The 14396-nt window shown below is 51.2% G+C and overlaps 3 protein-coding genes across 3 annotated transcripts; 1 reads left to right on the top strand and 2 right to left on the bottom strand.

The window, feature by feature from the left end:
* Positions 1 to 1546: 1546 nt before the first annotated feature.
* On the bottom strand, positions 1547 to 2939 carry ENH_00031440 (hypothetical protein, conserved; the record flags this gene model as incomplete). The annotated part of the gene is made up of 3 exons (XM_013580071.1): positions 1547 to 1750; positions 2007 to 2101; positions 2324 to 2939. The coding sequence occupies 3 exons, from the start codon at positions 2937 to 2939 to the stop codon at positions 1547 to 1549; spliced, it is 915 nt and encodes a 304-aa protein (XP_013435525.1).
* A 943-nt stretch (positions 2940 to 3882) lies between these two features.
* On the top strand, positions 3883 to 5781 carry ENH_00031430 (hypothetical protein, conserved; the record flags this gene model as incomplete). The annotated part of the gene is made up of 4 exons (XM_013580070.1): positions 3883 to 4305; positions 4509 to 4609; positions 4750 to 5404; positions 5608 to 5781. 4 exons carry the CDS (start codon positions 3883 to 3885, stop codon positions 5779 to 5781), a joined length of 1353 nt encoding a protein of 450 aa, XP_013435524.1.
* A 583-nt stretch (positions 5782 to 6364) lies between these two features.
* On the bottom strand, positions 6365 to 10991 carry ENH_00031420 (trypsin, putative; the record flags this gene model as incomplete). Its single annotated transcript, XM_013580069.1, has 10 exons — positions 6365 to 6637; positions 6798 to 6899; positions 7059 to 7169; positions 7298 to 7400; positions 7705 to 9277; positions 9406 to 9638; positions 9772 to 9878; positions 10083 to 10215; positions 10311 to 10397; positions 10543 to 10991. 10 exons carry the CDS (start codon positions 10989 to 10991, stop codon positions 6365 to 6367), a joined length of 3171 nt encoding a protein of 1056 aa, XP_013435523.1.
* Positions 10992 to 14396: the final 3405 nt, after the last annotated feature.

Genomic DNA, 14396 nt, shown 5'->3' with positions numbered 1-14396 from the left:
CAGCTCTGAGCACACCAAAGCTACTGCTGGAGAAGCCGCGGCCCCTTTTCTCCTTTGCTTCTTGATGAGTGCTGCCTAGTGACTGCATTACTTCACGCCTTTCTTCTTCGTCCGCCAACAGCTCAACACTATCCGAGAGGAACTTGGTTTCCTCAGACGTGTGCATTCCGTTAAAGCCCACAGGCACTGGCGGCAGAGCCAAACTGTACGCAATCGCAGGAAAATCAACAGCTACCCGACAGAGATGTCTGCCTATAAATCTCATACCCTTGTGTGTCTCTGAAACCTTACTTGAAATGCGACAGTCACCCGTCTGTCACAGCTGCAAATAGGAACAAAGCGGAGTACACCGGTGCGGAAAAGGTATGAGAACGCTCACTCGCAAAAGGTCTCAAATGCCCATTCTCTGTTGTCAACGAGGTCATGAGGTGCTATGATGTCCTCCGTCCTTTCCTCTCCACTGTCTTGTGCTTGGCTCTGTCCGTCATCTGAAACAACCACTATGCCTTCCGCCTCCACCACCCTAGCCAGCTGCAGCCGCTCTTCCTCTTTCAGGCTTGCCGTTTTGCTTGCCCGACAAGCAAGATCAGCAGCCAGAGGACGCGTCCTTGACTCAGTGGCACCCCCAAAATCATACAAGCTACTATTCGGGGCAGTGCTGCTGTAGACTTCTTCGCCTCCCTCGTCGTCATCAAGGGCATAATTGCGCAAACCAGTGAGAGGCTCGCGCACATTCACCTCAAGCACTTCCCCAGACCCCTTCATCCGCTGTTCCCCTACCTGTGCTCTGCTGCTGCTAATACTGCTGCTGTTGCCATACTCTGCGTGTACGTTGGTAGCGGCTTTTGAAAGCTGACTGACTAGCTGGGCACGGTCAGCTTCTTTTTGCTGAAACCCTAGTCCAAGCCTGAGAGGCCCCAAGGGCTGCAGCCGCAGAAGGCTCTGTGCCGCAGCCCACCCCCACTCCTCCCCTTCTGCAGCCGCCGCGGTGGCCTCAGCAGCAAGCAACTGAGGTAAGGCTTCTGCTGGCTTCTCCTGTGAAGGCACACACATCTCTTCGCCCACCATATCCTTTTCACTGCCGCTAGCATCTTGAGCTCCATTCTTTCTCTCCGAGGCTTGCTCTTCAGTACCTTTCGGCCGCATCATTTGTCTGACTGCCTCAACGTGGGGAGGCAGCTGAGGGCCCATGCTCTTCGTTTCTGGTTGTGCTTTTTCCAGATCGCATGCGGGAATACGGCGATCCCTGCCGTCTGCTCCAAGGCTTTTCACTAGAGATCGCGCCCACTGGTAGCGACGCATTGACTGCAGGCGCCACTGGGATTGAAACGGAAATTCAGCGTGACCTGCAGAATTGAAAGGAAACTCAGCTTCTAATGACATTTTGTCGGAGGCATCGAAGGTCCCTAGAACGACGGATTCTGTAGAAGTCACGCTATTGACAGTGAGATCAGGCCATGCTTTCGCTTCACCTCCGCTTGCGTGTCTTTTTCTGCTCTTCTATTCGTCTAGCTATGCCTTGCTGTTCCAAGTTTCGCAACCACGTCTATACGCCGCTAGCCACTTCTGGCCTACCAGTGCCTACGAAGACAGGCAGGCCCTCTCTCCGCGACTCAACCCGCGACCACCGCAGTACGTGTTCTCTTTCCCCCTTTGAAGATGACGCTGCTTCTGCTCCGCTCTCCCACTCGTTGTGCCGGTGTTGCAGCTGCCCAGAATGCCAAGCTTTGCGCGCTCCGCGGGCCGCTTGCTGCAGGCGCCAGAACAGCAGGGCATAGCGTGGATGGCGGCTGCAGTGCGCTCGGCAGCGTCCACTGCAACGTCGTAATCTCAGCTTCAGAACCGTCACAGACGATAATGCTGGGATATGCGCCTATGCTTCAAACTTGAGTCACTACGCACGGCTGCTGCAGCGCCTATTGTAGACAAGTGTGACAAAAAAAAGTACAAAGCCCCTCGAAAAGTCGGCGTGGAAAGCTTGCAGGCATGAACAATTCTGTCCGTACCTCCATATCTTCCTGGTCCATGAAGTCCTCAGGTCGAGAGACTCTATGGGCTGCGCGCGACGAACGAGAGGAAGTGAAATCGGAGCATGTAAAGCCTGAGTTGGGCGGGCAACCGAATGTACAGCAAAGTGTAGTTACAAAAAAAAGCTGAGCATACACCGCCACGAGGACAATGGTGTGGGAGAGACAGGAAACCAGTGCGGAACAACCCAGCTGTGAATAATCGCAACCCAAAATGCTGTGGGGAGCCCACATGGCGCTTGAGAGGCGAGATCCATGAATGGTGTAGGCAGAGAAGGGGAGTGGCGCTGGCTCACCTTCAGAGCTATCATCTTGGAAGTGCGCTGTATTCGAAGTGCCAGGAACCCAACCACCAATAGGCGAGCGGCCAGCGCTCTTTGAGGCTGCCTGTTGCAGCTGCCTTTGCAGCTCGTCTTCGTCATTCATTTGTCCGTCCCAAAAATACCGAGCCGCCAGGCTTTTAGAAAGCGCTGCCTCGTGATAGCGCTGTGCCAATTCTTTCGCTGCTTCGGCCGCCACAGCCTCCCTCTCTGCCGCTTCATGAGCCGCTGCTGCAGCTTCCATAAGGGATTTTGCGCCCAAACCTATCCGGGCCGCTTCTTCTGCATCTGCGGCGCGCCTGTGTTGTGCCTCTGCTGCCGCCCGAGCATTTCTTGCAGCCCTTTCCGCCTTCGCAAGTGCTCCGCTGGCGCGGCGAGCTTCTGTTTTTGCTGCTCGAGCGGCGGCTTCGAGAAGCAGACGGGGAGGCAAACTTGTGTGACCATCATGTCTCAGCCAGGGCTGTTCCCTGCAGAGCTGTTCCTCTAGCTGATCAAGAGACAGCGGGCATATCGGCGTTCCCATGAATGCCCATTCCGACGTCAACGCAGTCTGCTCACCCGTACTCGACGGGTATAGAGCCGTACCTGCCATGATTTCACGGAGCAAGATAATGCCCTGTGGTTTGGAGGTATGAAGAACATTCTTCACATTCCAGCGTAAGATGTGTGTGCGGATGCACGCACCATCATGCTGAAGAACCTGGCACTACAGAGGACACTTATGGTATGTTATGCATGCCACCGCCTTCCGGCTTTCGTGTGTCAAGCTTGCGGTCGGGCCAGCTCCGAGGCCAGGGGGGACCCCTGTACAAAACATGTTTTCTGGAGACAGTTCGTGGCGCCGGTCTGTAAAATGTTGTTATTTGAGCTCTTCATACAGCTTTTGTATGTAATTGAGAACGGGACATCGCGTTAGAGAGAAATCTCCAGCCTCAAGAGATGGAGTAGCCACACGCGGAGAGCTGTCTTCGACTTGGTGGAGTTTTCGGAGACCACTTGTTTTCTGCAAAAATATATCTCATTTCATAATAATTGGCCTTTCTACACCACCTCGCGTCTCCAGAATGGAGGTTGGTCCCCTCTATTGCTGTGACCTGGGGGGCCTCCGTGGGGCCCCGCAAGTTTACGGGCCCTCCAGGCGGTACGGCGGGAAAACAGGTTAAAGCGCGTCGGCTTTCACTTAAATGTTATGCTGTAAGTTTTGTTGAAACATCGAATGTTGGACGGAGCACTCATAGGCGCTCATTGCGCGTAGGGCGTACAGCCGACGGTCTGAAGTGGATACGCTCTCCGCTCAAAGTCAGCATTGACACAGTTACTGGGGCTACTTCCTCTAGATCCAGAAGTTCAGAAGAAGGGGCAGGCTTAAGCAGCTCAATGGAATGTGGCCACTTAGGGCAGATGGGGTCCCGCCGGAGCCTCTTGCTTGCCTGCTGAAATGCTGGTAGTGTTGAAACAGCTGCTGAAACGCCAACAGCGTCACAAGTTGGCCCATGAATTGAGACTTGCAGCTGCGCCTCTTGTTCTTGGATACAATGGATTCATTACTGAGCCTAGATGCCCGTTGGACGGCAGAAGCTAGTGAAGGAAGGTTCAAGAGAGAAGACCAGGACAAAGATGTGGCCAACGGACGCGAAGGTGGTGCTCGTGAGCCGCCCTGCAGTCGTATTTACAGGCTGCTGCAGCAGATAGTACGTCCAGAGTGGCACAGCATACCGGATCCCACATCTCCGAAGTGGCTGGAAGAATTTCAAAGCCGTGTGGAGGCAAAGGAACCCCTAGTCAAGCGCCCATCCAACCCACCTTCAGCTGGAGCAGCTGCTGCTTCTGGTAAAGATGTGAAGCAGGACCCACTGCCTCCTCAGGAAGACCCTGCAGCAGATGCTGAGGCTACAGCATTCGAGAGCTTCTCCACCGAGGAAGAGTTTCTCCTCCTCAGCAAAATCACAAGTCGGCTTGTAAGAAAACATGTTCACGAATGCACACTACATATATTACATGCAAACACAAGTGTACATGCACAAAAGAACACGCACAGGTGCATATGCATGCACAGCCTTTTTCAGTTTGCGAATCTACTTTTGAAGCTGCTGGGCGCTACTGACTACACTCTGTACTCCTGTGGCATCATTGGTCTGAGGTGGCATCCTTTTCTGCTCAGGATACGCCATGGGTGCAAGCCCTCAGACGCCTGCGGGCGATAGAAGAGTGCGAAGCCTCAAGACCCCTAGAACTAAATGAAGTGATAAATTATGCCAAGAGGTGCGGCGGCGCCTTCCAGGCAGGATGGGAGATTCTTATACAACTTGAAATGGAGACGTAGTGTGGCTCGGGAAACAGTTCCAGTCTATTGAACCTCAGTTCTATATCTGCTTTTCGCGCTGCGTTTTCTGCTGCTGCAGAATTGCAGGCTCGGTAGCGGCTCCCCCGGAAACAGCCAACATTGTAGACGTAGTTGCCCATCAGACGGCGTTTCCCAATTATCACTTTTTGCCTTACCCCTCGATGGAAGAGCTGCAAAACTCGCGGCTAGCGGCTTTGGGCACGAAGCCATACGCTGAAATATGTTTTCCGCCAGATGTCGCTGCCAAGTTGGTCTACCTGCAGCGTGATGCTGCATTCTCTGTTTCAGAAACGCCTCAAGGCGTGGTTCCTGCGTATGATACTACACTGCTTTCTAGTGACATGTGGCAAGATGATAAGGGCAAAGAGGTTTTCTATGAGTTGCGCTTCACCTCGGCCACCCCTTGCTGCACCTTTTGGTTTGCTGTAGCAAATGGGCAGTGGCCAGCATCACAGCCACTCCCCCGCGACTGCCCTGTGCGGCAGCTGCCCTCGCTGAGGCCGCTTCTAGTCCCCGGCCCATTTCCCAAGACGGTCCGCGTACAGTGCAGAAAGCAGGGCAAGAAGCACTCACGCATTACGCAGACGTGCCTCAAGCTTAAGGGTGCAGCAGCCAATCGGGCCAGCATGGCGCCGCAAGCTACTTCCGGCCAGCGACAGAAGGGCGCAGCAGATCAGCGCGCTGGAGACACCGGCTTGAAGGCGACAGGCGAGGTCAGGAGAGATGCAATTAGCTGTGCTTTTATATTAATTAACTGATTTCATCTTCACAGCTCTGAGCTCTAAGTTTTGACGAATATGGTTGTGTCCCTGTGATGCGGTGCACTCCCTTTGTCTTTGTGGAACGGCCTGGTAAGCGGTGCGCCTAGGAAGACAGCTGTGTGCAACTGATTGGCCGCCGTTGAGTTTCTGCGCAGGAGGCTGGAGTTGGAAGGGATGGGAGGGCTGCAACGCCGGAAGGACAGCCACAAGCTCCAGACGTCTCCCAGTTCCATGGGTTTATGCTCGGAACCGCGAGGCGGAGAGGGAAGCGAAGCCGAGACGAATGCAGCAGTGACAGTAGTAGCGGAAGTAGTAGTGAAGGAGACTGATTGGAAGGGGATTTGGGTCACCCCATCAACCCCTTGCCTTCGGCGCCTTTACATCGTAGGAAGTTTAAACACATTGCGATTGTTGGTGACTTGTTTAACTGGGAAGGGTCAACGAGGGTCATGAACTTCGTCATTGAGGCGATACGTTAACGTCTATACGACCTCAATAAGCTAGGCGATAAGCTGCAAAACTTTTAACTGGTGTGCTCAGACAGAGTGTTAAGCTTACTAGCCATCGTGAGGAGTATATTTATCAAGGTGACTCTACAACAAGCTAACCAAAAACTCTGCATGCAACAAGCTTCCAAACAAAAAATATTGTTGGACGTGACGCTGCGACAGGACGGGGATGCCTAGGCTGCTGCAGGCCTTATCAATTCATGGTCGCCACTTTGCAGCGCTTGGCGACAAACATGGCCTGCAGTGCTGTTGATGTCCTGTAGGTTTTGTGCTTACCTGCCTTCCGCAGCCACAGATATCATGGCAGCAGAATACCAGACAGCTGTCTTTCGAGCCAATTGGGCGGCGCGTGTCCTTGAGTCAGTGTGACCATGTCACAACAAAACAAAAGCTTGAAGAGGATTTATTTTTTCCTGCGAATGAGATCAGGCGACCTGTCGGAAACAATGTTGTGGTCCTTCAGGACCTTCTGTTGAATCGCTGCGGCCTTTTTTCGGTCAATGGCAACATGCAACTTGTCTGCTTCATTGGCTTCCAACTGAAGCTCCACGAAATCTCCATCTTGTGCTTCGATAAAACGCACGAGGTCTTGCATGTTGCGGACATGGTGGCCGTTAACACTGTGGACGATGCACGGTGGCACTTCATATCCAACGGAAATATCGGATGCAAGGATCTGCGTACATGCTTGCCAATTTGTCCAGCGTCAGTGAGGCATATTTGACCTATGACACCCTCATGAGCGGGAGGAGACAGGCTGACTATGCGCATCCTTAACTAGACTGGGGGGCGTATAACACATCACTTTATTTCCGACCAAGCTGTAGCTTCCTTACCAGGCTTAAAACAACAAATTCGTCTCCTGCTTCCTCCTGATAGTCGAGTTTTTGCACAAGGAACTCAAACATGTGCGGTGCCTCCTTACGCAATTTCGTTGCCTGAAACCAAAGTTGCAGTCAGTCAGCACTGGAGCCCTGTTGTTAAATGTAAGGGCGTGCAGAGTTGGTTTGCCGCATTTGAACCACCGCATAGTAGAGGCACAGGATGTGTGCTGAAAGAATTGCATAATCTTCCAGAACTGTTTAAATATGACTCACGAGCAGTACTTTGCTGAGTGGCGTGAACACGAACCCGCCGTAGACGAAGTAAGATGGCTTCATGTCCCACGTAAACGGAGGGACCTTAAAATTTGGCGTCATCAGTGGAACCTGATTTCAAGAAGCCCGCATCACGAGCTGCTACTTAGAAACGGCTTGAGCAAAGACGCCCTCAGCAGCAGCCCTCTGTAGGACCGTGGATCGGTTACTGCTCGTCATTTTTTCTCTGGAGAGCTCACTGTGATCTTGATGACTCGGTTATCGCGGAGCACATAAGCCCATGTTGTTTCTCCATTAAAGTATTGAGTGATGGCATAGTGAAAGGAGACTCGTTCCAGATCCCTGAAAGCACCGAAGACTCTACTTCGCGCAATTCATGCAGAGGCTATGTCACAGGAAAGGAGGCACTTTCCGTGGCTGTCTGCAACCACAGGATGTTCAGCCGAAGGCCAAACCGAATGAATTGACTTGCCTGAATGAGACAGTTCCGTCGTCTGCGATGTCTGCAGTGCAGAGACGCATCGCATATGAGGTCAACTACCACTACAGCTAATAGGCAGTACTCCTATACAATCTCGCTTCATGTGTGCAGTTGAGCCTTATTTCAGAGATGCCGGAGCTGCCAAGGTGCGAGGAGGAGAGTAACATACTGTAGTTTCCAACAGAGAGGATAACGTCACCTTCCCGGAAGCCGAGGAATTCTTTCTCGTCGAGGAACGCAGGATTGAAATAGGGATTATCTACCAGAGGATGGGCGGCAACTGCGAGAGCTGTGTCCTCTGTTTCCCTTTCGTTGTTGTGGCTTTCGTGCTTTTGTGATTTCTCTTCCAGATTTCTCTTCTCTTCTGCGTTGTTTTCAGTCGCTGTCCGCTCTTCGCTGCGCACCTCCTTGGAGCTGCTGTTTGTTGAGTTGGGGCTTGAATCATTGGATTCAGCCAAACCAGCTGGGTTCTTCCCCGCCAGTTTCAGTTCCGAGACAACTGGACGCTTTTCCAAAGCGTCTTCGTTTTGCTCTTTATCAGTAGAGTTGGATGTTTGCTCTGCTTTTCGCTTCGCGTTGGTAGCAGAAAATGTCTCCCGCAAGCTGTCACCTTCATCGCCACCGCCACGGCCTCGCAAAATATTCCTTACTTGGCGCAGTTTGCTCGGTCCTCGTAAAATCTCGCGCAGAAGGGATTCTAAGCTAGCGCGAATAGTGGATGTGTGTGATTGCCTTTTTTCCGGAACTGGGGTCTGTCCTGTTTGTGTGCGAAGGTCTGGCTGACCCTGGCCTTTCTGTCTTTCATCATCTTCATCCCCACTTCCGTGTCGGCTAGGCTTCGTTGGCGTATATTTTAAGGCGCCAGCTCTTTCCGCTTTTTTTAGGACTCCCAAGTCCAACGTGGGTGGTTCGCTTCGGGCAGATGTACTTTCCTGTACTCCTGCTGTATCGGCTCGCAGTAGTGGGTTCGCCGTCTTGGCGTCTTGTCCGGATTGGGTTGCTGATCCTATATCGGCTCGGAATAGTGGGCTTTCCATCCTGGCGTCCTGTCCGGATTGGGGTGCTGATTCTTCATTAACTCCGCGGTTGCTTGTGCTACCTTGAGCTGACACCCGTCGCAGATGTTGCTCTTTAGTTTCGACTATACTCAGCAGTCTGCTGCCCCCAGCGTCAGCAACCCCTTCAGCGTCTTCCACTTGCACGATTGTCTTAACCCATTGCATGGGCCCAGTTTCACGTTGAACATCAGCTGCTTCTGGTATGTCAGACTGGCTCGCTTTCTTCTGGTTCTGCAAAACCTTTCTTTTCTCGCTTTGTATGAGCTGCTGGTGGCGACAGTGGCTGCAAGAAGCTGCCGTGCTGGGTTTCCAGTTTTCTGGCTGCCAAATAACTCTAGTGGCAATTTCCTTCACGTTCCTCTGATGCTCAGTTGTGTCGTTCTCACGAGGGACCGGTTGGTCTCCCAGCAATATAGGCTTCATCAGTTCACACTTTGCCATCGACGAGTCAAATGCCGCAGTTGAAGGACTCACGTGGGCTTTGTATCGCACGCAGCGCTTTCCTGTTGGGCTACTCTCTGGAATCTGACTGTAGCGTGAGAGTGGAAGAGCGATTTTCCCCTGGGTGTAGATGCTTTGGCGAACTTTATCAACAGACACAACGAGAACGCCAGACGCCGTCACATTTTCTGGAAGGGCCTCCGGTGGCAAGGTGTCCATTCCTTTAAATCTTTTCAAAGCTGCAAACAGGATATTTGAGTTACTTGGTGGGCCTTACAAGTCGTAAATTTTCACGTTCATATAACCAGCAGCACTTCAAGCTACTCATCTGCGTCTGTTGGATATAACGAATCCACCTTAAATTTACCTTCATTTTCCATTGGCTGGGCCTTGATTCCCAAAGATACGATGCCTGTGTGCTGCTTGTGCAGGGCGATGTCGTTTAGAAAGTGTCTAATGACTGGAAATGGCACGATATATCCAACATTTTGCATCTCGCTGAAGCCTTGAAATGCCACCCCAACCACCTTTCCTGCAGCTAGGGCCGGCCCACCCGAATTACCCGGGTTGATAGGGGCGTCAATCTGCACCGTGAGAAGCCTGCAAGAGCCGAATAGCAGTACTAAATGTCACCGGTTCTTTATTGCCCTCCGCTTTCGTCTCTACTTGTAAGGCGCTAACATTGCTGCAAACAGAAACTTGCCGCGTTTTGCCCTGATAACAATGCACCTACCCAAGAGAGGAATGAGCATACATGGACACCCCAACGCGACTAACCACTCCTTCCGTGATACTGAGCTGATCACCCCCAGTGGGATAGCCGAGGACCACAACTGTTTCCTGCGGCGTCCGCACGCATGCAAGTAATTCAATGGAGAGTAAATAGATGATCTATTAGCATCACAACGCTGACAGGATAGCGGGACAATGGCTTTATTGGAAGAAAGGCAGGAGTCTGCAGAGAATACGAGTTTGGTGTAGTTTCAATGCAAAGCTTATGCTGGCTCGAGCAGCAGGAGTTCGTGCGCCTGCAAACGCGCTCACCCGCAGCTGCGGAACTCCTCCAAAGGCAAGAGGTTTTATTCTCTCCCAGAATACGTCATCGTCGACAGTGACCAAAGCTAGGTCGCACTCGTGGCAGACGGCGAGGACACGTGCAAGAAAGCGCTTGGGATTGCTGCAGTAAAGTAGCAGGCACCTCCAACGAACTTGTATTGCTGTGCGTATGGTATGTTTATTTAATCTTTCTGTAGCTCATGCTGTCAATCGTACCCATGCCGTCTGACGAGCACGCGCGTCTGATCCGCTACGAGGTGAGCGTTGGTCATTATCATTCTGCCTTCTACGACAAATCCCGAACTGAGAAAAAGCCAGCAGCGCAAAGTTTCCTATCTTGCGTAGGAATTGCGACAACTTGAAGCGGAACTGCTGGTTACGATCTCAGCACTGAAAACAGATACAGTAAAGCAATGGTTATCTTTGCCGTTTCGCTTTCAAGTCTAACCCGGTTTGCTCCTTTGGAGCCATCATTTGCCAGGGTGACACGAAGTCTGCCTTGACTGTATTAACAAATATCTTGACTACGCTTGCGAACTCCTCAACCTCAGTGAGATGGACTGAAGACTTTGCGTGGATGTTCTTTCTTTTCGCGCTGAGGTAGCCTCCTTCCGGTGTAGAGTTTCGCCTTTCTGCCTCATTTCCTGAGCCTGTCTTGCTTTCAATGGGGGAACCCTCCTCTATAAACGAAAACTCTTGGAAGGTAGAAGGGTTTGCCTTTTGGAGGCCAACCTGAATTGCTCTCACTGGCGCATCTTTGAAGCCAAGGGAGACACCACCATCTCCGGCAGACTCAGAACTCGCTGGAGTTCCGTTACCCACCTCGTTTGTTGCGAGACGGTAGCAGTCTACAAATGTTGCAGTGAGGGGCAAGGACAACGCCAAAATGATCCTCATTTTCTTCCTATCGAATTTTCCCAGGGATGGCGTTGAGATTTGTGAGTTTCCCCGCTCACATGCATTGCAAATTGACCATTAGGCTTTGAACACAGCTCAAAAGATGTGCTTGAGAATTAAATGGTCGCATGCTGGTTCATGGACTGTGAAAGTTAGCCTCGAGACACAGTCGGCAGTGAAGGTCGGTCCTGTGGACCTTGCTATCGAGCTGAACGCATAGTGAACAGCACTAACCAGCACAACACAAACAATGATCCGCAGCTCTAAAAGTATGAAATACTGGTTTTTAATATTGCTCTTCTATCTGCATGCATAGAGGCTTCAAGCACCGGCATTGGCCGTTCACCACAGGCTCACGGTCGCTACCGTCTGCATCCGGGTCTCTTCGGCCTCAGCAGGGAAGCTGGTAAATAATTGTCACGTGACAACAAGCTGCAATGTATTGGAAGCGAAAAAATGACATAAATGCGATCTAAATATTCTTTTTTTGGTTCAAGGGGAGTTTCGAGCCTCTCTGCGTCTTCAATTCCCGCGTGGTACACCGCCCGGATCTCGCGGAACTTTTCTCCACAACTTGTACAACTTCAGGTTTACGGCTTTACCTTTCTTGCATATTTTGCCTCTTGCCTCCGTCCCTAAGTATTTTCCCTGATTTCGGACCCGTTGCTCTCTCGTCTTAACCAATCCTTTTGCGAACCCTAGTTAACTATGCTCCAACTCACCCATCTGAGTTCCTAGCAGTGAAATTACCTCCCCAGGAGCATATTTTTTTCCTGAGGGTGGAACTTGCCAGATCTGAGCAAACTGTCGCAGTATCTATTGGGTCTTCAAAGCTAACTGACTGCCACTACGTAATGCCATGCCTAGTTCTACCGCAACACTTATAATGGAGCACGCGCTGCATCTATCACTGAAGGAGCCCGAAAAACAGTTACTGAGGTGCAGAAAAATTCAACCAACACTCCCCGTTGTTACAAAGCAGCTGCAGCAGTGTGGACCTGACGAGCTACTCGAATGCCGAGGGATGGCATAAACACGCAGTTGCACAGATAGGTTATCACGCTATCCTATGAGTCCTTATATTAGCCATACAGCAGGCTGATAGGTAATCAGTACTGATTCCTCTAAATAAGAAGCCCAGACAGCAAAAGCGCCTCAAATCGCGTCATAGGTAGAAAAGTTCGTGATTATGGCGTTTCTGGAGAAGTCTCTGGCACTTCTGTGAATTCCGAATGCAGCAGCCGAGAGAAAAAGCTTGAGGAAACTCTTGACTAGGCGCGTGGATGCCTGGGCTGTTACCTCTGGGAGGGGCACCACTTATATTTTGTGCCAAGACTACACTTAGAGATTCCACAGCTGCGGACACGATAATCTCCAGTGCAGGCAAAGCTAAGGGAAAAATGTGAGCAATTTGCTCGAAAAGGGAGGCCAGTAGGGCTTGCCTCAAAGGTGCTACAGCGGACGACGGCAGAGAGAGGGCTGAGTGTCTCAGATAGTCGGCATAACGGAGGGACTCAGCAGTTCCGCGACGCCATTTATTATTAAGGCGCAGTTGTACCTTTGGAAACGTTGAGTTACCCTTGACTCAGATGCACTGTTCGCTTTTCAGTCGGCAAGCACAGCGGTTGCGTTCCGCTGCAGGTGCTTGCTACGGTGCACAAATCATTGCCTCATGTGCCATTTTTATTTGATTGCCTGGCAACCAATGACTAATAAAGCGGATGATTCTATGTGTCTCAGGTGGCATCGTCAACGATGGTTTGTTGCCTGTCGTTGTCTTTACGCTGACTAGAAAGCAGCGTCAGCTGGAAACTAGCCTCTTGCAGATTTAGTCGACTGTTGAAAGGGTTTCTAAAAACTGTTATGCAATTTAGCGTGTAGGGCAGCATGGCATGCACAGGCTGAACTGAAGAAGGCGACCTATCTAGGTTGCGTTGGTTGATGGTGTCTTGGTTGGAAGATTCGGAGAAGGTACTGGTGAGACGTCGCTTATTGGACACGCTGGCCAAAATGCGTCATCGGTTTTGCTCTTTTCCAAGGAAGCGTTCGGAACTTGTAGCAGTTGCACATGAGCCTCTCGATAAGCATGCTTGCACATGCCTGCCACCAACTCATAGTCTCGCTCGAGTAGGCGGGCGTCATCCTGCTGTTGAAACTGTTCAGTGGCGAAGGACAGAAAAGCTTCTGTTATCTGGGAAATGATAGGCTAATCAAGTCCCAAAACTAGAACATGAGAAATACGTCCGGGTAGGAAATCACCCAAGAAATATTCTGTCCACCTCTTTAGTTAAGTAAGCATGCTGTCATTATGCAAAATGGCACCGTTAGCCTCAGTTGAAAATTTAACCCTTAGGTAGCTGCTACACTATGAGCTGTAGCTCTTCTACAGCTAGCCGGGCAATCGCGTTGGCCAGCGATCCAAGAGTGCTTCACAGTTTTGTCAAAGGCTTCAGATTGGGTGACCGGAGTCGTGTTGGGTTTGTGCAGACGTCCCGGTATTCCCTGGCCGGCTCTTTCAACAGCAGCAGCTGCGAACCGTGCGCCGCTCAATCTACAAAATAAGGCGGACTGGCTGTTGGTGTTGCGTGCATTGCCCTGCAATTCATCATTTCCCAATAGTCTAATTTTATTTAAGAGTCAAACTACAAGTCCCTTTTGCTCTCTGCTTATCATACCTTACTGTTCCTTTTCTGTTTCCTGGTTCTGCTTCTCTGCAACCGGCTTAAGAAATCCCTTTGCATCCTGAGCCGGTTCATTAAGCTGCATCTTAGTGGAGAACGGAGCTTGAGGTACCGTAGGGTAGCATGGTACCTGGAGCTTTGTTCTCCACTAAGGAATGGCTTACGTGGTGGTAGGATCTGTCACAGCTGTGACCACCAGTTCTTTACGATATCTCTGGTGGTCAAACACTCGTATCCGGATGCCGAGGCTTCTTTGCGTGAACAGTTGCTGGTACGCAAAGCATGAACAGCCGGCTGGGGCGTTTCGCTTCCACAGGGCTCCGACTATGGCCTACTACGCGTAGGAAAATCCCTAGCAAGGTATTCCATTGTACCAACGGACTCGCGGCCGTATCACCTTTGGCAGTAAAGCATTCCACAAAGCCTAGAAAAGCCCTCATGCTGCTTTCATCCTAGCGTTCCTGTGATTATTGATGCGCCAAAAATACCATCTTTACGCGCTCAAGCTTCAGCTTCCGCCCTACAAGCTTCAATTCGGTGTTCAGTTTTTTAACATATATCTGGCTAGCGGCGGTGCTGCATTTCCGACGGACTGGGGACGCGGCTATATGAATAATTCCCTCTTCAACCCCATTGGCGTCTTTGCTGCATTTTTTGGTTGTCTTATGTGTTGGTGTTAGCGTTCCTACTGGACTTCCGCCGTACGAAAATTTCAGGTGAGGCC

Source organism: Eimeria necatrix, genomic scaffold (genome assembly GCF_000499385.1).
Source record: "Eimeria necatrix Houghton genomic scaffold, Enh_scaff22, whole genome shotgun sequence".
In the NCBI taxonomy this organism is placed as follows: domain Eukaryota; phylum Apicomplexa; class Conoidasida; order Eucoccidiorida; family Eimeriidae; genus Eimeria; species Eimeria necatrix.
This window is presented reverse-complemented; position numbering and strand designations above follow the sequence as displayed.